At 36.9% G+C, this 22,655-nt stretch overlaps 1 protein-coding gene across 1 annotated transcript in view; it reads right to left on the reverse strand.

Annotated features, from left to right (window-relative positions):
* Positions 1–1,224: 1,224 nt before the first annotated feature.
* Positions 1,225–22,655, reverse strand: part of LVRN (laeverin) — a 56,689-nt gene continuing 35,258 nt past the window's right edge. Inside the window, exons 12-20 of the mRNA XM_014544195.1 lie at positions 22,220–22,359; positions 19,940–19,995; positions 16,838–16,991; positions 15,313–15,407; positions 12,811–12,918; positions 11,949–12,116; positions 11,597–11,734; positions 7,038–7,113; positions 1,225–2,886 (exon numbers count right to left, since the gene is read on the reverse strand). Of these exons, the coding sequence (XP_014399681.1) occupies positions 2,746–2,886; positions 7,038–7,113; positions 11,597–11,734; positions 11,949–12,116; positions 12,811–12,918; positions 15,313–15,407; positions 16,838–16,991; positions 19,940–19,995; positions 22,220–22,359 (1,076 nt within the window). The 3' untranslated portion in view covers positions 1,225–2,745. The remainder of the gene's footprint in view (positions 2,887–7,037; positions 7,114–11,596; positions 11,735–11,948; positions 12,117–12,810; positions 12,919–15,312; positions 15,408–16,837; positions 16,992–19,939; positions 19,996–22,219; positions 22,360–22,655) is intronic.

Genomic DNA, 22,655 nt, shown 5'->3' on the forward strand with positions numbered 1-22,655 from the left:
CATTGAATGTGTTTGAGCAGAAAGAAGCATGAGATTGTGAGGAAAACTTTAATTTCTAATTACCAAATTGAAAAAAAATCATGAGTACATAGTACATCTTGTTAACTTTTCTTAGGATGAACAGTATAAAGAAAAAACTATTTATAGTTGGGGTGCTAATAGATAAGATGGCTTATTAGTTAATAAAGTATTTACACCATTTAGATAAATCTGGCTCAGTTTCATTCCCTGGCTTACTGCTGTCCCAATAATAAATTCATAATTACTTCTTTTTATACAATTATTAGGTACAATATAATAAAATGTAATTCTTATAAAAGTAACTGGCTTTATTCAAGCCAGAAAACAATTTACATTATTCAAAATTCCTTTTCCTATTTAGAGGAAGGACTATTAACCAAATACTTGAGCATTTGACTTTGGATAAACACTTCCAGCACTATTTAATTACCACAGAGGCTAAGATGGGATGTGAATTTTTAGCAGATGGTCTGAATCAGGCAGTGCTTGTGCTTCTTGGTAGGATCAGGCAGTACTTGGCATCACCCAACAACAGGCATCAGAGCCTGCTGGGGCCCCGAGTGTCAGCCTCCAACTGCCCTTGGTGGAATGAGAACACAGTAGGGTAGGAAGACCAAGGACAGAGGACATGGTTAACCAGGCCGAGGTCACTGGAAAGGAAGGAAGACAGAGGAGTCCGAGGGAGAGAGGGAAGAGCTGGAAGTGGAGGAGAGAAGGAGGAGGAAGAGAAAAGCACTTGAGAAGACATGTTACATGGTTATCAAAAGATGAGGTTGATGATCAGAGGGGAAAAAAAGGAAATATAGAAAGAATGCTTAAGGAAACATAAGATATCTCATACACAACGATGTGAAAACATGGGGATATTTTATTGCTTTAATTTTAAATTTCTAAATTTCAAGGAAAAATTTTCTGAGCTGTGACCAATGGTCAAATCTGAGTAGAATGTGCATTGGTTTGTCCTCATGGTTGTCTCATAGCCTCCACTCACACTCAGGGAGCATCTTCTTATGAAGCGAATATGCAAGTGAATTTTTTGTATAACATTTTAATTTGTGGCTGCATTAACTTATATAAGAAATAGGGAATAAAACCTTAAATCACACTGTCTTGAGTTTATATAACATTAGAGGCCCGATGCACAAAATTCATGCAAGGGGCTTGGCCCCCTACACCATGGCAGTTGCCTCTGCCTTGGCCCCTGCCACCACGGCTTTGTCTGGAAGGTCGTCCGGAAGGACATCTGATCTAATTAGCATATTACACTTTTATTACTCTAGATATTTAAAGACCTTTCATTGACATATTCCTTAGTTTTTACAATATCGCTCTGAGGTAGATAGGAGATTTGTAGTTTAATCCCCATTCTACAAAATCAAAATTAAAGCACAGTATTAAATCAGATATACACAAACTCTAAAGTAGGCCTTAGCTGTCCTGGTTTTATCAGGGATAATAAAACTAATCTAATTCCATACATTGTGACTGATGAAAATGTTTAAAGTTGTCCAAACTATAAGTAGTTTGAATTTGGCCAAATGAAACCACATTTCAAACTAATCCCCTGAGTGCAAAGCTGTGAAGAGTATATTCTGGTTAGCCTGTTAGTTTCATTTCTCTTTATTTGACCATCTCCCTTTGTGCTGAAGATTAGCCCATAATTGCTATTGTCTGTTGACATATTATTTTTGCTCATAAACTTTGGCTAAAAGAATATCCATTCCCACAGGAAAATACAGTCAAGAGCTTCAAGGCAGAGCCTTCCTCTCCAATCTGGCCTCCACACAGCAAGCCTAAAGGTACTTTAGGATCCTGTGATCCTGGGTCTTTTTGTGACATCATACATTCAGTAGCCAGTAAGTAAAGTGTGGCACAATGCCTAGGTACTCTGGGGAGAGAGAAAGAGGCACAAGACACATTTCCTGCTTTTAGGGCAGATCACATGGCTCATAAAATTGCCTGTTCCTTCTTTTTAAAACTTGCTTTTCTGATTTCTAGAGGGTGTTATTCTTCTGGTTCTCCTTCTTTACACTGTTGTGTTACTTGCTCATTATTCTTTTAAATACCCTATCTAATAAAAGAGTAATATGTAAATTAAGCATCACTCCGCCACAAAGATGGTGGCACCCTTAGTGGCAGGGGCGGGATGCTGGCGGTGTCGCCCCGGCAACGTGAGCCCAGCATCTGCGCCCCGGCTGTGTGGAGGGAAGGGAGGGGAGGGTCCTCGGGCTAGGGCGAGGGACGATGGTGTCGTTGCAGGCCGGGCTGAGGGACACCCCTCCCCCGTGCATGAATTTCATGCACCGGGCCTCTAGTTGAACTAAATAAACCCTAGAGTATTGCAAATCTGTATTTCTTTCAGAAAAGAATGTACTCATTTAGCCAATGATTTAATATTCTACTGGCCTTCACAACAGAATAAGCAAGACTTTCTAAGGTAAATTTGTTTTTTACAAGGCATTTAAAGTAAATTTTGTGGTTTTATAGCCCAACTTGAAATGAAATCTTCCCCCAAAACACAGCAGTGCTGGAAAACTCCTCAGCAATCAGTGAGCTCAGAGACAGCGTGACGACAAGGGAGGAACAGGATGCTGAGTAATAAATGTGACTGAAATACAAATAACAAAACATGTGGTTTTCTAGACTCACAAAGTATTGGAAGACAAAACAGTCCGCAAACTACAGTATAATATACAAGGGGAAATGCCAAAAGTGGCCACTAAGTTATGTGTTTTTCCGTAGCCATGCAGCTATCCTGGCACTTCGGTTTTTGTTTGTCAGATTTTCGTTCTTTATTGCCTGTAATTTGGCATGAACTTCGAGCCTCTGGTGCTCCTCCAACATGGGGCTGAAAAACTGCTGCAGCTGAAAGGACAAAGAGACGGTCAAGGCAATCTGACTCCTTATTTAGACAAAACAGGACGGTTCACTCTAAGTCGCAACATGATTTTGCAAATGGCCAATGGCAGTTGGAATGGGTGGCAATGTGTGAAGACCACCTACCCTGAAGAGTCAGATGTAGATTGGAAGCTCCATGATGTAGGAACTTCATCTATTTTATTCACTGCTCTATTCCCCAACCACCTAGTAGGTGTTCAATAAAGATTTACTGAATGCATACCAGCTATTAGGCAAAATTTGTGGACAGAGATAGAGTGAGACCTTTTCTTATCTCAAAAAATACTTTGCAACTTTCAAAGCTCAAAACTGGCACACAACATCTGTGTCTTTATAGATGTTATCCTTTATTTAAGAACTAGAGGCCCAATGCACAAAAATTCATGCAAGAGTAGTCTTTCCTTCCCCTGGCTGCCGGCACCGGCTTCCCTCCAGCACCTGGGGCCCAGGCTGGCTTTCCTCGGGCTGCCCACAGGCACCCAAGACCCAGGATGGCTTCCCTCCAGCCCCGGTTTGGTAAGGAAGGATGTCCAGAATGACGCCAGGAAGATGTCCGGTCTAATTAGCATATTACCCTTTTATTATTATAGATATTTAGATAGCGGATTTGTCCATTGGCTAAATTCCTTCATTGAGTCAAGTCAAGCATTAAGCTATAGGAACATATGCAATATTATGTACAAGCCAGATGCCAATTGACTAATTACTTATATTCCTAGTCTATTTCTCCATCAACAAATTAGAACTTAGCACATGTGAGATCACAGTGTACCTGTGCTCACAAAATGTCATTTAAACCCTAATGCACTTAAAATTGAGCAGTAATAGGGTTATCAAGGCTAATTACAATGTAAAAGAAAAGGAACATTCTGGAAAAAGTAGATTAAGGAACCAGAACCTCCCACCCTCTTCCACACCTGTCCATACCTACCAGGCAGTGGAATCCACCTCCCCACAACCCCATATGATCATGCACCTGCAGTGAGTGGGAGGGGAGTAGGGTCTGTGACATTGTAGGGGGGCTTCATGTATGCTTGAGAGCATGAGTGCGGCCAGGCTCCAACAGGGTAGTGTATAAGGAACAGAGCAAGAGAAGCAAAGAGTATATAGGAACTGTGCTGGTCTGGAAGGAGAAGGGACTCATGTGACTTTCTTTTCATCCTCTTTTTAGTAATTATTTTTTATATTACCATGTGAATTAATACATTATAGGAGGACTATTGGGCATTAGTAGGTTTTTGACAAGGATATTCATAATAGCTAACTTGTTTTCAAAATTGCAAAAATGTAATCACTGCTAAATCCACTTTTACATTATCTCTCTATATAAAAGCCTAATATGCAAATTGTCCCCTCAGGAGTTCAACTGGGAGTTCAATTGCTTGCTGTGACGTGTGCTGACCACCAGGGGGTGACGTGGAATGAAGGAAGGCCCTCGCCAGCAGCCGGCAGCTAGAGAAGGGAGGTCCTGGCTGGCAGCCGAAGGCCCCGATCGGCCCTGATCACTGGCCAGGCCTAGGGGGCCTACCCATGCACGAATTTTGTGCACCAGGCCTCTAGTTTTAAATAAACTATCAGTGACTATAGAGCTTTGGAACTTTGAAGACTGCTAAATTTATACAACCTTCATTCATTAAACAACAACAACAAGCTCTGGCCAGTATGGCTCAGTTGGTTGGAGCATCATCCCAGACACCAAAAGGTGATAGACAGGTTCCATTCGCGGTTGGGGCACATGCAGGGGTCAACCAATCTCTCTCTCTCTTTCTCTCTCTCTCTCTCCCCCTCACCCCTTCCTCTCTAAAAATCAATAAAAATTAAAAATGAAAAACAATAAAATTTTACTGGGTTCTGTAGAGATAAACTACAAAAATAAACTGATACACTTTAGAAGACTCAACGGGATACCAAACCTTCTTTCCAGCATTTCTGGGTGTGCCCTTTACTCTCTGATCCAGGGAATCCCTGATAAATCAGGTCCTGACAGTTCATCTTCAGGCAAGCCAAACTGAAACAAAGCTAATTCCTTCAGGAATTAGCAGTTCTTCCTCTCTCTCTTTATAACAACTACATAACTGACTGCTTCTTTTTTTCTTGCTCAGGATCAAATTTCAGGCCTTATGTCCTAAACATTTATTTGTTTACTTGCTGGGGCAGGGCGTTGATTTTCCTTTCTTATTTACACAGGCCCTTCCTATTTTTATTAATATAGTTCCAGGCCATAGTTAATTTTTACTCATATACATTTTTTTACTTGTAATCAACTTTATTGAGATAAAATTTATATACATAAGCTTTAAAGTATACAAGTCGAGTTTGGATCTCTGTATACACCTGTGAAACCATAGCCACAATCAAGATACAGTCCATTTCCACGGCCCACAAAAGTTTCTTCCTGCCCTTTTCAGGTCATCCCTCCCTCTGTCCCAGGCAACCACTGATTTACCTTCTGTTACTACGGGTCAGTTTGCATTTCCTAGAAAGTCTCTGGTTTCTTTTGCTCGGGACAATCATCTTGAAATTCATCCATGTTGCTACACAAAATTGTTCCTTTTTTAAATTGTGGGGTAGAATTCCATTGTGTGGATATATTGCATTTTCCTTGTCCATTCACCTATTGATGGACATTTGGGTGGTTTCCAGTTTTTAGCTAATGTAAATAAAGCTGCTAGGAACATTCATGTACAAGTATTTGTGTGGACATAGGTTTCCATTTCTTTTGAGTAAAAACCTTAAAGTGGAATTGTTGGGTCACATGTGTCTAATTAACATTTAGAGATACTGTCTGTTTTCCATAGTTTCCATGTCACAGTCCCACCAGTAGGGTAAGAGTTCCAGTTGCTTTACATCTTTGCCAACCTTTGGTATTGTCAATCTTTCTAATTTTACCTATGCTGCTGGGTGTGTAGAGGTTGTATTTATATTTTATTCTTGTTTTACTTTGTGTGTTGCTTTTTTGTAGACATTTGCTTTTGCCACTCAGTTTACCTTGTGGTTATAGCATTTCCCTTTTCTTTCCAGAACTACTCCTTCCCTATCTCAGTGTCTGTGGTTTGGGTGGGGCTGGTTCCAAATGTGGGCAAATGACCCAGGTTAGGCCAATCAGAGTATTTCCTTCTCCCTGGACTCGGTGATTGGTGCATGTGAACCAAGTAGGACCAATCAGAGTTCTGCCTTCAGGACTGGAACTTGAAGCTGGGTGAAAAGGTATTCCTTTTTCTACAACTGAGGATGCTAAGGATCATGTAAGCCTGGACCTATGTTTGCCTCCATGTGAAGAAAGCCTGCCTAAGAAGAAATTCAGCCCAGAGGAAAGCAGACGCTAGAAACAGCAAGCCCCACATTAGATTCTAGAATACAGTTATAATTAAAATGTGGTCTCTGTCCTCAGGGAGCTTATTTTACCCTCATAGAGTAGATGTATGCACACACTGATTACAGTATAATGTGGTAAGTGCTGTAATAAAGATATTGATGAGATGATTTGGGAGTATGGAGGAAGGACAGGTATAAATTGGTTCATAAAAAAATTCCTGGAATAGGTGGTTGGAGCAGGGTCTTAAAGGATGATTAGGAATTATCTAGTCAAGGACAGGGTTCTGAAATCTAGAAAATGTAAAACAACCTAATAATTTCAGAAAATCTGTAAGTGGTGGAGTATAGCTAGAGGAAACGTATTTGGGGGTGGTCTGTCTCTTGCTTTCAGATACTCAGTGGTGAGCTGGGCAAAAATGAAGCTAGAGGGTAAGGCAGGGTCCAGATTATTAAGGGCTTCGTGTGTTAATGAAAAGATTTGAAAATTTCCTAAAGACTGATAAGCTACTGAAGCTTTGGGAACAGGGCAATGGCTGATAGCAATGTGCAGAATGGATGGAGGCAAGCCCAGCCTGGGCCAGGGAGCTTGGGCCAGAGTCTACTGAAGTAATTCAGGTGAGAAAGAATGATGTCCAACCCTCAAGAGCAAGATAGAATTAAAAAAAACATTTCATGTACAGTTATGACGGCACCAATGGAAGCATAGAATGTTATAATTCAGATAAGCATTTTAATTTTAGCAACTCTAAATGACACAAAAAAGTGGTTTCCAACTTATAATTCATAATATCTAAAGTACTTACCTCCATGACCTGTAAATCTGTACTTATGGTTCTCCCTATTAAATACATTATAGTAACCAACGAGTGTATTCCATACCTGCAAAGCAACAAGATGCTAATCAGGGTTGGGAAATGTTTTGCAAGACAAAGCTATATTTTATTTGCCAGATAAATGCTAAGTATATAGCCCCTTTTAATTTCTATCTCCAACATCTAAAAGAAAACATGTATGAATTAGTTTACCCTCATCTTTTAATAGAAAATCTATTATATAAAAAATTCTAGCTCTGCCCAGGTAGCTTAGTTGGTTAGAGCATCATCCCAATATGCCAGGATTGCAGGTTCAATCTCTGGTCAGGGCACATACAAGAAGCAACCAATGAATGCATAAATAAATGGAACAACAAATTGATGTCTCCCTTCCTACCTCTTTAAAATCAATAAAAAATTCTATTAGCACTAAAAATATTTATATTTAAATACTGATTTATGTAACACATAGTTTTTAGTTCACTTAAATGTAAAAAAAACTCTTCTTAAAAACAATAACAATGTCAACTGTTTTTATCTTTTTAAATGAGGTGGTTAGAATAGCTGTCACATACCTCAAATTAAGAAAATTTATAAGGGAGTAAATAAATATGCAAATTATGTCCCTTAAAAACAGTGGTTTTTTGTATTTGTGTTTTTTTTTTTTAACTCTGACTAAAATACACTGAAAGCTCATTAAAAATGTTGTATTTGTATGTGCTTTTTGGGAAGAGGATCCATATCATCTGAGATTCTCAAGGCTAAGTACCTGGCTCTACTCTATTTACATTCCCTCAAACAAGCGTGGTCACTGAAACTTCCTCCTTAGTTTAGTGCCCCTGATACCCAATGAGAATCATCTAAAAAAAAAAAGCCATGAAGTGTTGCTGTAGAGAAAGAACAGATACATACCTGCCCAAAGTGGTGCTGTAGTTATAAAAGTAAATAAAGACTTTTGGATGCATTAAAAAAGAAAGAAAATTAAGATAGGGTTAATATAGACTGAATAAGAAATGGTTGAACTGGCTTGATAATTATACACACAATTTATTTCAAAAATGTATACTTGAAATTAAAAATTATAAGAGTTAATGTTGGCATACTACACAAACAAGGGTAAGAGAAAACAGTGCTCTTGTTCTTTTTAGATCTCCAGCTATAGTGTAAACTGTGTTTACTTGAGCAAAGTAGAGGACAAGAGACAGTCTACATGTAATTCAGACAAGCAAACTTGTTTCTGTGGGGAAAGTGGAAATATTTCTTATTTTTCATTTTTATTGGCCAGGTATGAAAAGCCTGTGAGATGACTCAAGAAACTTGGCAAAATTTGCAAAGAACCAAGTCCCAAGCTTAAAAGAAAAAAAGTGGAAAACTACATAAGGTGCTAACTATGGGATTTTCTACCAGATCCAGAAGAAAGGTTACCCCAACAGGTGAGGCCCAATTTGAAGTTACCTTGGGCAACTCATAAATTGTAGAAATGAGGAATAACATATAGTTAGAAGCATTGTTCTGGAGAGTAAATGAGATAATGTATGTTGTGGCATCTATCAGAGCACCTGGCACACATCATTCCTTCCTGGTCTTGCAAGCTTCAAGCGGAGATATTTTTGAGACAGAGAGGATTTGTCACTCTTGTTGCGAGAGCAATCTCTTTGAAATATTAAACAAAAATACATACTTTACGAGTAGTTTATCTCCCCCGTAGTCAAATGCATTCTAATTAATATCAAGACAGGAGCCAGTGGGTGTCAGCATAGTTACCCTTTAAAAAATACTGATAACATTCAATGCTAGTGTGGACACAGTGAGATGGGTATTCTAGTTTGGCTTGCATTCTGCCTCTTTCCTTTCTCACATTTCTCCTTCTCTCCTCTCCCTTCCCCTGCCATGTCTGACTTCCTGTGGCAAGCATGGCCACTAGGCAAGCATGGGGCACCAAGGCATCCAGCCCAATCCAGTGGCAGGTGGCGGGAATGGGTCCACTCCAACCACATCTCAACTCACGCAGTTCCCTTGTGCTCCCACTTAACCTTTTCCACTCCATGTTCTCCATCATAAAATACAACAGAATGGAAGTGAAAATAAGTGCAGGTTTCAAGCTTAGGACTCTAGGCAATATAACAATATTTGGAGGAGAAATCGAGTGTTTGATAAGGAAAAGTGAAGATTCATTTTGGGCCAGTTGAGTTTGAAACTGATTATACCTTATAGTCTATATTCAAACAAAACTAGCGTTCTCCTGTTGGCTGTGAAATCCACATTGTTTTAAGAAAGCTAAAAGCAACTTAACAAGGGTGATAAGGGCACAAACATAACTTCTACCACATACAATAAAAGATCACAAAAATCCTGGTGTTCCATCCCTATCCACACATTCTTCCATAGAATCTACCCACATCTACATGTACATATTGATTTTCCTGTAACCTGAAAGATGTCTTTATGGTCAGTGGAGGTTCCTTCATTTAGATCAGTGCTCAAAGGATCATCTTGGTCCAACAGTTAAATAATTACCCCTCAGAGACCAGTGCAGTGTCTGCACAAGGGAGGGAGGAGCAGGAGCAAGCTGAAGATGTTTTACTCAAGCAAATATTCCAAAATGTATTTTCAGATTGGGCCTCCTGAGAAGAGTCCTGGGCGTGGTCGAGGGGAGCAGATGTTCCTGAACCTCTATTGGCAGTGTGCTCAATTCAACCCCGTAACCTCCCCTGTCTCCCCCTTTCCAGAGCCCCAAGCTCCAGCCAGGGATGTGACTCATTCCAAGTCAGTCTTTTAGTCCTTCCATGTGGAAGGTGACTTTTTCCAAATCTGCCTGTTCAAACCTCACTCAATTCCCTTCCTTCCCTTTGAGTCCCCAAAGCCCTCTCTGTCTCCATCTCCACATTCTAATCACTTTATATCCCCAACAACAGCTGAAACTAACTGTCTTATCAGAGTAAAACCAAACTACTTTATTACTAGAAAGAACTTTAGAATTAATAAATACATGTCTTTCATTTTAGAGAAGAGGAAACTAAGGCCTAAATGTTCATAGACAAACAATAAATAGATGTTCCACTTCCAGTTCCAAATGAGAGGGTTAGAGAACTTATTTTCTTTTTCTTTCCTTTGTATTGAATTTATTGGGCTGACACTGGTAACAAAATTATACAGGTTTCAGGTGCACAATTCCATAACACACCATCTGTACACTGTATTGTGTGTTCACCACCCAAAGTCAAATGGATAAGTTACTTTCTCATCTGTGTTTATCCTGATAGGACTGGTCTACTAGCAAAAGGATACTTTGTTTACATGAACATTTATAGTGCATAGTAGGATTACAGATGAAAAGGCAGGCATTTCAGACCTAGAGTGAACATGGGGTGAAGTTTTTATTACAAGCTCCAGGGAAAGAGAAAAGATACAACCCTAGGGGGTGGGCGCATCTCTGAAACCTCATGGAACAAGGGGACCTGTGGACATAATTCTGATTTATAGCCGAATTCCCAGTGAGAAGTAGGACCTAGGAAGGAGGGCATTATCTTTAACAACTTAAGCAAAAATGAAAACACCACTTATCCCAAAGGTCTTAGGGATCCCAGGAAATTTAAGGAATTTATAACACCCTCTGAAGCAATAAACCTAGAATGATAAGTAATTTAAAGCAGGAGATAAAGACAATTTTCTCAAATTCCACTGATGAGTCTGTAATGGTACTGTACAAATAAGCCTTTATTTACACACTTTTTATTTCTGATTTAAAACTACATTTTTTGGTGTTGTATGGGTGCTCAATAAATGTACACACACACACACACACACACACACACACACAACCAAAAAAATGCACCCCATTCCATTATTTTGCTCTTTAAGAGAACCATATTCACATTCTTAAACATTTTTATGCTAAAAATACTTTGTTTCAAAAGAATTATTTATACAATGTAGCTTTCAACTTTACAGTTGCTTGTACCTGAACTGTTGGCTACTTCGAATCTGCTCACTCTATAGCATGTGATTATTAGGAATGCATGGTTAAGTAATGTTCTAGAAAAACCAGCCATCCAGGGCCTGCTGTCTGATATTTGTATGCCAATGTATATGTTACCCAATAGATGGGCTAGGAAGCAAACAGATTAGTCTTAAATTATGAGAAATATTAAAAAGTTCAAGACTATGGAATCCAGGCATATAAAAGGGAATCTGACAAGTAAAGCACACAAGCAACATCCAGGCTGATGTAATGATGGGCGTTGTTGTTTTATAAAGACATGGTGATGCACTTCACAAAATAAACGAATGGCTGATGTACATGCACCAAGAAAATGTGACTTGCTCTAATCTCACTTTCAAACTTCTTAGCGGGCACAATAGGGAAACTGTGGTATAAAACTATCCCTTGCAAATCTATCTTTATTCAGAAAGCCAAAACTGAAGACAAGTGACCTTCTCTTCCATAACACGACCAGTTAGGACTTTTGTGACCTAGCCAGGCTGAATCTGTGCTTCTAGCACCAAACTCATGACCTAAATGAAAGAGTGGTCTCACCTCCTTTTCTTACCTTTCACTCACAGCTTGCCAATTGTTGACTAAAAAGTCTTTTGCGACATATCGGCCAACATCAAATGCTGCCACAACTTCAATTATATTTGTTTCATTAAAATTGAATGAATATGTAGTGATGGCATATTCCATATATCTGTAAAAATGCATTTACAGAAAATAAATATATAAAAATTATCCAATACAAGAAGTTAATTTAAATAAATGGAATCAAAATCCCATGTGATTCCAAGTTAATGATGCACAAATATATATTAATTGTTATCGTAGCACAGTGATATTTTTCTCCCTTTGGTTTATTAATTGCACTCTTCCACCAGGAACTTTCAAGGTAAGTTGTCCATAATCACCTGGTAAGTATCCATGGGTCTTTACTGCAGCTCATTGCATAAGCAAGTTGATTCCTTTCTTCTTCATTTGTGTTATTGGCGTAGATATTTAACAAAAAATCCCACTCTTTATCACTTCCCGAGGCAATGCCGTAACATAAAATCACAGTTTTAATTGGATAAGGTATTCTGTAAAGTATAACATGTAATGATATTTCTCATAGTAGTTGAGTTATAAACATGTTACTTGTGTTTATGGGTTGTCATATATTCAGAACTATGTAGCTAGAAAAAAATGTTGTGATCTCAGATATAAAGAGCAAAAGTAGGGATCTAGAAAGGCAACTGTGGGAATTATCATTAGTGTTACCATGATGAGATGAGACTGTCAAATTAGTTTAGAAAGGAGTTTAGGGGAGAAATAAATTAGAGTAGTACAAATGGTAAGTATATGCTGATAAGTTTGGTTTCATATCTTACTATCACATTTCCTAACAGTTCATCTGAGGTGATATATTAATAGAGTCTTAGCCTCAGCTCTCTGAGAGACGGCAAACGAATAGAAAAAAAATGCTCTGATGTATGTATGTATATAATAAAGAACAACCTAAATAAGACTCAAAATAAGCATAAGTGCTTATAGGGAATGAACTGGCAATGATAGATCCTGAGTGACAATCACTGTATAAGTTCTAATCTATTGTTATGAACAGACCTACATTAGATAGTTTTTTTTAAAGAAAGATACTTGAATAAAAAAGTAGGAGAGATTAACCAAGTGAAAACAAAACAATCATTCCCAGAGTGAGAGCATCAAAAAGGTAGAAAGATTGCTGGTGTTGAAACAGGACAAAGACCAGGGCAATTGCAGTATTTATCTTACTCATTCTCTGGATTGTCCATCCAGTTTTTGAAGAGTTCTCTTGACAGCTGAAGACAGTCCTCAAGGCCCAAGAAACACACACTCGCAAAAAGTTTTTCCAGCGATATTCTTGAAGGAACAGTCAAAGGAAAACATTTTATTTTGCATTACCACATTATTTTTTTCTCCCTCCAAGAATATGTTTCATAAAAAGATGGGTATTTTAAAACATCCTTCCAATAACATCAAGTTTGCTAAAAAAGAAAAAAAAAGCTTTTGTGGATAACAAACATGTTTAAGATTCAGAGAAATGTTTTCTGAGAGCCTGTCAGGCACCAAATAAGCTCCTAAGACTGGTATTTTTTGAAAAGTTAGAAATAAATTACTGCCATCCTTTATCTCCCTCAATCACACATGGTGTACACAGACTCCACATCTGTTATCAATTTACTTTTCCTCCCTTTTATAATAATTGCCTTGTGGATAAAAAATGACTTTAGAGTATTTGATCTAATACTCATAAAAAGAAAGTTCTTTATACATGGAAAGGAATGGTTTATTTCTCTCTTTCAACCATGTGCTTTTCCTTGCTTAAGTTTCTGTTTCTTCTTCAACTCCTCCTGGCTATTATATTTATGGCCAGAAAAAGGATAGAGGTTTTGTTTTGTTTTTATAGCTGAGAAGGGGTACACATTATGGTTCAAAACAAATAAGTTCAAAAGAATACAGTGAAGAACAATTATAAATCCAGATAAGTGGTGCGTGGGGTGTATCTCCCTGCTCTCCCCAAGTTTGAAGTAAAAGGTAAAGGAAATCAAAGTGGCCATAAAGTTCCAGAAAATGCAAGAGCCAAATCTCTATTCCTCCACCCTCTAGTTTCAACTCAGCTTGACCTGACTCTCTGATAAGCAGAAGTGAAATGTCCAAGGGTGGAGGCCTTCTGAAAGACAGCTCTGAGCATTCATTTATACACTCACTGTCCCTCCCCACCCATCCCAAGCTGGCTGCAGAGAACTCGTCTTGGGATGCTACAAAAAAGCAGGTCACTTCAGTCCAATTAACTAATCCAAGGTTATGGCTAGTTAACAGGTGTGCTGCCTTCGTGGTTTTTTTTTTTTTTAAAATATATTTTTATTGAATTGAGAGAGGAAGGGAGAGGGAGAGAGATAGGAACATCGATGATGAGAAAGAATCATTGTTTGACTGCCTCCTGCATGCTCTACACTGGGGATCGAGCCTGCAACTGGGGCATGAGCCCTTGACCAGAATCGAACCTCCTGGGACCCAGGCAACAGGCTGATGCTCCATCCACTGAGCCAAACCGGTTAGGGCCATGCCTGCGTTTTTGAGCACTTTTGCCTTCCTGTTTATTCACACATGCCTACACATTCACTATTCCAACTAGTCCTCCCCATCTTCAATCTACTTGTCCATTCAACCCTCTGTCCTTCTAGTCACAGGTCCTAGCACTAAAATTTTCTCCTCTCTCAGAAGGATACTCATGAGAGGTAATAATCACATTTTGTATGCTTTGTATTTCTTGTTTGGTCTAATTGATTTAAAGTTGATGTGACTAGTGCTGTAAATATAATCCCTGTACCATAGCTGATCACAAACTCCCTCCCTAAGTCTAGAAGCCCAGCATACACACATGGCCTTGGGTCACAGGGAGGCCAGCGACAGCAGAGTTGTATTTTGCCTTTCACCCCCTTCCTGGATCATTATGAGAACATGCTTACTTCTCTCACCAAATCAATGATTTGAAAATCACTTATAACACTCATGATCATACACAATGACTGATATATTTCACTGTCAACCTCTTATAAAATTTGCACAGTGATAGAATTTCTGTCGCCAGTAATATACAGAGGGGCCCCTTTTCCATGCCCTTTAATTCACTGGGATAGGCTGACTTCGCTTAGCACAGCCCTTCACCATTAGTATGACATACTTACAATTTCAACCAGTAAGATTTGAGAATACAGAGCTATAAATTACTGTATAAAATGTCACATGATGTCACTTATTTGTGGAATCTAATGAACAAAATGAATTAACCAACAAAATAAGACCCGAAGCATGGAGGCATGGAACAGACTAACATACTTCAATGTGCATTGGGAGAATGAGAATAGATAAACCAAATAACTTATATACTTATATGCATAGCCCATGGACACAGGCAATAGGGTACCTGGGGGATATAGGTAGGGGTTAGGAGGAGGGAGTTAAGGGGGGGGGGGAAATGGGAGATATCTGTAATAATATCAACAATAAAAAATATATATTTTTAAAATTTTCTGTGTATACACATATGTGCTTTGTGGGTAAATTAAGATCCCAAACTATTATTTCCTATTAGGATACATGTAGCTCATCAATCTCAAAGCTACTGTCCTAAAATAGTATATAAAAATCTCTCAGTGAATCATAGGTATTAAGATGTTATGATGTAAGTATGGAAGCCTATTTATTAATATGAATAATTTTATGCAATTATTACTATTCAAAAATACTTACAAAGCTAAATAGTCATCTTGCAATGCTGTCACATTTTCACGAATTATAGTTGAATAATGATTCCATATTGAGGTCAGTCTCTTTAATAGATACTTCTATAAACAATAAAGAAAATATACTGTTAGTCTAGCTCGCAACACTGAATTTGCATTGCATTTCTCTTTATTTGAAGAGACATTAATAATGACAGATATGTCTTCAGAAATGGTTTTTATTTGTTAGTAATGTGTAACTGGTTTATTTTTTAGCCTGCATAGGTTCAGTTTTCTCACACAAAACAAGGTTTACAATAACACCATTATTATAGTTTTGTGAAGACTGAACAATATAATGTATGTAAGCATACTGCCTGGCAAATAAGTCAATAAATATTAGCTATTATTATAACTTAATATGATCCTATTCATTCTGGTTATCATAAAAAATGAGAAAAAAGTATAAAAATTTAAAACTTAAACTTTCTATTTTAAAAATTCCATGTTTAATATATAAACCTCCAAGAAAATAAGAACTGATTTATGTCTCAAACAATTTAAGCCCTGAATCTGAAATAAATAATAAGATTATAAAAGTTATACATTCCTGTATTGAAATACTAAATGTATTCATTGAAATTCTTTAAAAACAAATATTAGTTTTTACTTATTTATGCAAACCCAGTCATCAGATATAATCAACGAGTTTCCTTGATCCCACAAATATTAAAGTGCCTTCTATTGGTCACCAATCCCACATTCCAGTAAGTTTCCATCAGCACTTTGGACAGTAGAGACAAGAAAGTATGGAACCCTGAGGTAGTTATGATTTCAGCCTCAAACTGCCTCAGCAACTCACTTGGAATCCTCACCTAACTTACTTTCCAGTTTGTTTGTGGCCCTTAACTCTCCAAAGGTTTGCTCCCTAACTTAGGCTTTGATTCTACCTGTGCTATCTTTCTTATGATCACTGTTTAAAACCGAATGATGGAACTTTTCTCCTTTTATATTGTTTCAGTTATGATGGCATGTTATGTCTTTAGTCATTAAGTCTAATTTCCCTCACTCTCTTCGCAACATCAAGAGCAGCTTTGAAACGTTATTTTTTCTGGAACTCACTTCTCTGGTTTTAAGTGCTGGCCCTGTAAATCAAAGCATCTCACTTATGCATATAGGATTGTAAAAAGTCATTCTGTTTGATTAACAATCTTTTAGGAAAATAGTTGCTAATGCATACTATCCTTTTCTGTAAGCAAAAAGGCATACCATATCTATCCACTTCTGGTTTCTTAGGACACATTGCCACTTCCATGAGAATTAAATACCTTTCTAAACTTCTATCATACTCATCTCCTAGACCAGGTTTATGACTAAGGTATTTTCTTTTAAGAATAATCAATCATTCCTTGAAAAAAATGAATATGTATATATTAATTAATTATATATATAAATAAACTACTTTTGGAAAGGCCTGTTTCACAGATGCTCTTTAGAATAAAGAATGAGGAAGAATGGATTCTTTTAAACCACAAAACAAATAATGAAATTACCTTTAATAATGTGTATGTATCATAGTTGCCCACATCAGAAACAAAATTGCTGGGTAGCAGGTTCACCAAGACTGTATGCCATACTATGATTTCATCTTCTTCAGCAAGGTACTTGGTTAAATCAAGTGCTGTTTCAATCTCAATATAATTGTTTCTGTTTGGTTTAAAAACACACACTAAAAAACCTTCACTTGCTAAAAATGATTTGCACACTTTCCATATTTGTTCCATGCGTCAATGCCTGACTTTATAAAGTATGTGAAATCAAGAAGCTAGAGGGCAAAGGTCCCATCTCATTGATAAGATGGGAACCAAGCAATGTTGATCAACCCTCCATTTCAGTTTGGTATGTGCACCCAAATTCCTGGAGATTTCATAGAAAATCCAGGCCCAATATTGGCCTAATTATCGGGCAAAAGAATATTTGTGCATTTAGTATGCATTCTTATGAGAGTTTAGTTTCCAGTCAACAAGTATTAATTAAAAGTCATTCTCTCTCTAATGTCCTGCCAGCACAAACTAGAATATAGGACAATATGCTCTCCTACTATTGATGCTCCGATCTTATTACTTCAATGAGGAGCTGAGATTTATGCATAAGTAGCTGTTAACAAAAGGTCTTAAGAAAGGCAATGAATACAATAACGTAGCAAAGAAGGTAAACACGCATGTAATGGAAAAGTCAGTGAAGGCCTCCTGGAGAGGAATTTGAGAACAATGAAGGTTGGGTAGGATTGAAATGGGTAGTAAAAAAGAAGAAGACAGTTTAGGACAAAGAAGATTATTGGGAATTAATATGATGGGCAGACCAAGCTAACCGAAGCAGAGATTTCTTTTGTGTATAGTTGAAAGGTGGGGCCTAATAGGAAAGGTGGATCAAAACTGTGAAAAGCCATGAATGTTAGGATATAGAATTTACATGTGGTGGGAAGATGTTTAGACACCTGGGTACCATTATGAAGGTGATGCCTAAAAATTTTATTATAATTGGGCTCAAGAAGATAGAATGGAATTCAAAGGCACTAAAAGTGAGAAGCCATTGCAATAGGCCAATCAAAAGACAATGAAAGCTTGGCTTAGTATGGAAACAGTGAAGGTAGTAAGTAAGGTGAGAATCCAAAAGACTTTTCCAAGAATGAATAGATAAGACATGGTGACTATTTGGGAAATGTGCAGGAGTTCAGGATATCTCTTATGTTGCAAGTTTGGGTGATGGGAAGAATAGTGGAACCTTTGACAGAGAGAAAAAATGATAGCAGGAGCAGTTTAGAGACAAATAAAGTTCAGTGTCTCAGGTGCTGAATTTAAATGACCACAGGATAAATAGAAGACAGGAAGAGACAAGTAGAGATGTAGGTTTAGAAGTCATTAACATATCTTCCACAAACATTTATTGAGTACCTTATATCTTCTAGGCACTGTACATGTACATAATAAAATCACTGAAATTTTAAAAATGCATGCATTATCCAAGGGGAAGATAGAAAAAAAATAACACAACCATCACTGGTCTTAGGATTCTCACAGCAGCAAGAAGAAGAGAAGCCAGATACATGAGGAGAACCACGTTTGCATACTAAAGTCTCAGGAAGCCAATAAAGAAGTTTCCAGGAGGATGTGGTCAACAGTACCAAAGTCAGGGTAATCTCAGAGAGGAGTTTCAACAAAGTAGTGAGCAAGGAAGTATGCTGCAGGTTACAGAGGGGAAAAGTAGTAAAGAAATAAAAGATAAAATAAGCAGACATTCATTCAAGAACTAGGACAAGCCGAAGAGAGAGTGAGCACACTAAATAATTTATTATGTATACTCCTTAATTTTATTGTCTGAAAATTTAAATCCTGAACATATATTAATTTGCCTGGTCAAATACTTACCAGCTGCTTTTATATATATGTCACATTTTATGTATATCATAATGAATAAGGATGATATAAATAAAATCAATAATTTTGCAATATGTTAAAATACATGCCGTATCTCATTAATATTACACCTACAGCCATCATTGTCAGGTATCATAGATCACTTCAAAATTTTAATAGTCTATTTCCAGCAACTCGTTTTTTAGATGACAGCTACTTTATTTCCTTAACACTCAATATCACAGAAAAGTATGAACACAATCTTCCTAAATTTATCCATTTTAACATTTACTAGAGTTTACAAAGGTAAGCTTGAGTCACTTGTAATTTACCTAAGTTTTTATTCCTGATTGATACTTTAATAAAAATAATGGTTCTTATGCTTTTTATAATAAGCCTATAAATATTTAAGCACTATTATCTTTTTTCTCTTTATATCATCTCTACTACATCCTTTTCAAACTTTTCCTTTAAGGTGTTTCTTTCAAAACATTGAGTTATCTTTGCTATTCTTTTAAAACCCTTTAAAAATTCTCCATAATTAGTTTAAATCTTATTATACCAAAGTTAATTTAATTGAAAATATATAGGACTTTGATTATAATTGAATGCCAAGGTTTGACTTGAGAAGAACATATTCTTTCTCTCAAAACATTGTTTCTTGGTGGCTCTCTAATTGTAACAGACATTATTGCTCTTTCTTTATAGGACTTTTTTAAATTGTCTTTCTTTTATTGTGGGAAAATACACATAAAATTTGTCATTGTAACCATTTTTAAGTGTACAGTTCAGCAGTATTAAATACATTCATAATTTTGTGCATCCATCACCATCATCTGTCTCCTTAACTCTTTTCATTTGTAAAACTGAAACTCTGTACCCATTAAATAATATCTGCCCTTTTCACCTTTCCCCTAACCCCTGGCAACCACCATTGCGCTTTAAGTCTTTATGATTTTGATTACTCTAAGCACCTCATTGTAAAGTGGAGTATTACAGTACTTTTCCTTTTGTGACTGGCTTATTTCACTTAGCATAATGCCCTCAAGTTTCATCCATGTTGTTGCACATTCCAGGCACTTTTATGTAATAAAATTCCACTATAACTACAGAATTTGATCCTAATCTTGAGAAGTTATGGCCTGGATATGCTAAAGAACCAACTTCATAGTGATGAAGTTCATAATGATAAATTCTCAAGGTGAACTCTAAAACCATGTGAGAAGAAAATATACTCACTTAGACAAGGAAAAGGCATCATCAATCAACTGCAGTCTGTGAATAACAGGAATAGCCTGCAAATTAGATCCCAATATGTGCAGAGAAAGATGAGAATTTTTTTAGTAAAAAAAATAATTTTAAAAGAATAACATTTAAAGATCATTGCTAATTACAAAGTACTTTCACATGAATTGTCTCATGTACAGAGAAATGATAAATACTAAGGGTAGTCCCCATAACTTATGTATTATACATCTGTTTTTGATAAATGATCCCTCTGGACATGAATCATAAGGCTTAAATAAGGCAGAGAGTTATGCCAAAATTCTCCCTGAAAACAGCATGTTAGAAAATAAAAACAGGAAGCCAAGTTTAAAAGGCTTCTCCAAAACAGAAAGCATACATTAAATTGTATGACAATGTCCAAATTATTGTCAGGGGAATTTCTTGGCATAGGAGGGCTTAAATAAATACTATTTAGCACTATTTTGGTAAGTTGAGGTACTCTTTCAAATGGTATCTCTCTTCTCAGGAATTTACTGCTTTGACACAATACCACCAGCAGGGCCCTTTGAATCACAGAAAGGCAGGAGTCAATTGCCAGCCTAACTCCTGAGGCTCCTGTCTGAGCTCCTTGGCATTGCCAGGCCACCGGACTCTGTCTCAGTTGTAGTGTCCTAAGGATGCCCAACGCCTCCTACAGTATTCCTTCAATAGCTCCAGAATTTTCATATATTTGGTACTAGAAAATTTATCTTCGCTACATCCCTTTGAACATCTAAGCAAACCAAGCTTAATTCTTTTCTTGGGAATAGTCTCTTTTTCTTTCTGGCGGTAATAACCTATTTTCTAGATTAATATTAATAACTGAAATGTTTTTTTATTTGCTCACCAATTATGTTGTAGGAATAATTAACCTCAGTCTTTAAATAAGTAAGTCTGCAGTGGTTTCAAGAAATCATTGCTATAATAACATGACCTAAAGCTTCCATAGCCAAGAGTGCCTTTAGAAATTAACAAGAATTTAGCTACTCAGAAAAAGATTTTAAAATGCCATCATAAGTCGGTTTTGTAGCTTTATTGAAAAGTATAATAGTAATTTTTAAAAATTACTGAACGTGCTCCGAATGCCTGAATTGTGTCAGGCCTCTGTTAGACCATAACACATGCATCACTTTATTTAATCTTCACAACAACCCTTTAAGGTTGGTCTGTTATTATACAGACTAGTGGCCCGGTGCACGAGTTCATGCACATTGAATGGAAATTAATTAGAAGAAATATTTTAATATCGCTATTCGCCCTTTCTCTATAATAGAAGTGTCAACCAAACTCACAATCGACAATGACAGATGGAAACACACATGTGCAATTGGCACCAGTGAGAGCTTTATATATATAGATAAGGAAACTGAGGCATGACTGGCCAAATAAGAGGCCTAAGGTCACACACCTTGCAAATGAGGAACATAAATATAAACACAAATCTACCTGACCAAAAATCCAAAGTCTGGACCAATGTTCTTTATTGCCTCTTCTGGTGGAGAGGTTCCTGCATGTGTCTCAGAGAATTTCCAGAGTGAGACACCAAGATTTCTTTTATTTCAACACTCTAGTTTCACAAATGTCGTCTCAATGACGTGCCCAAGATTTCACAGCTGAGCCAACTCTATAGACTTATAAGCCAGCATCTATCTCCACCAATGGAGATTTAGTTAAATTCAATCAATAAAAGTCTTACTGATCAGAGCTAGCCAACATTTTAATATTTACATATTGTATAATGATTTATAATTCTTTCACAATTTAAAGTGATATTGGATTATTATTGATATTTGTGGATTAAATTCTCCCCTCTGAGGAAGAGTGAGAATAAAATTTTTACAAAAATTAACATTTTCTAGCATATACTGCACATCTATTATGGGCTTAGAAATTTTAAGTATATGTTTACCTACATCGTCTCTAATCCTCTTGATAAATAAGTTAATACATAATATTACTTCCATTTAAAATAAGAAATGAAAGCAGAACATTTAAGTAACTTGCTTAACATCACAAAACTAATGGTTAATAGGAAAATGTATTCTTATTTTTACCTAGAAAGGTAAAATTGTTGTGGAAAAGTGAGATTAATGTTCAAAAATACAAAGCATTCAACCAAAATCTCCCTTTTCTAAAAATAAGTAATGAGGGGAAGGTCTCTTCTCATCAGACAGACATATGAAAACTCAACTCTGAAAGGCTAGAGAGTGCAATACTAATGAGATTTTTAAAAAGATATAAAAATAATCTTACCTTGTGATCTTTTTCAAGCTGTTGATTTAATTTCTTCCAGCCTAATTTATCATAGTTAACTCTGTAATATCCAGTCATATTCAAATTTAAAATCACCCAGTCATGATCAAAATTTGAAACTTGCATTTCAGGGAATAATTCTACAAAGAAATATGTGAAATGTTTGATGTGGTACATTTGAAAAATATTTCAATATATGTTTATACTATATTCTCTTAATTCTAAACAATAAATCCAATGAAACAAAAATGAAAGAAATTACATTTTTTCACATTAATAGCTTTTGATTTGAAACTTTTCTTTAAGGAGTCCGAGCAAGATGGCGGCATAGGTAAACACCGGACTAGAAGGAACAACAGCATACCGAGGCTCAGAGGAGGCGCAGTGTGGAAAATATAAAGGTGCGGAGGTGTGCGCGCAAAGCGGGCTGGTGGTA

The sequence above is a fragment of the Myotis brandtii genome, unplaced genomic scaffold (assembly GCF_000412655.1).
Source record: "Myotis brandtii unplaced genomic scaffold, ASM41265v1 scaffold1105, whole genome shotgun sequence".
In the NCBI taxonomy this organism is placed as follows: Eukaryota; Metazoa; Chordata; class Mammalia; order Chiroptera; family Vespertilionidae; genus Myotis; species Myotis brandtii.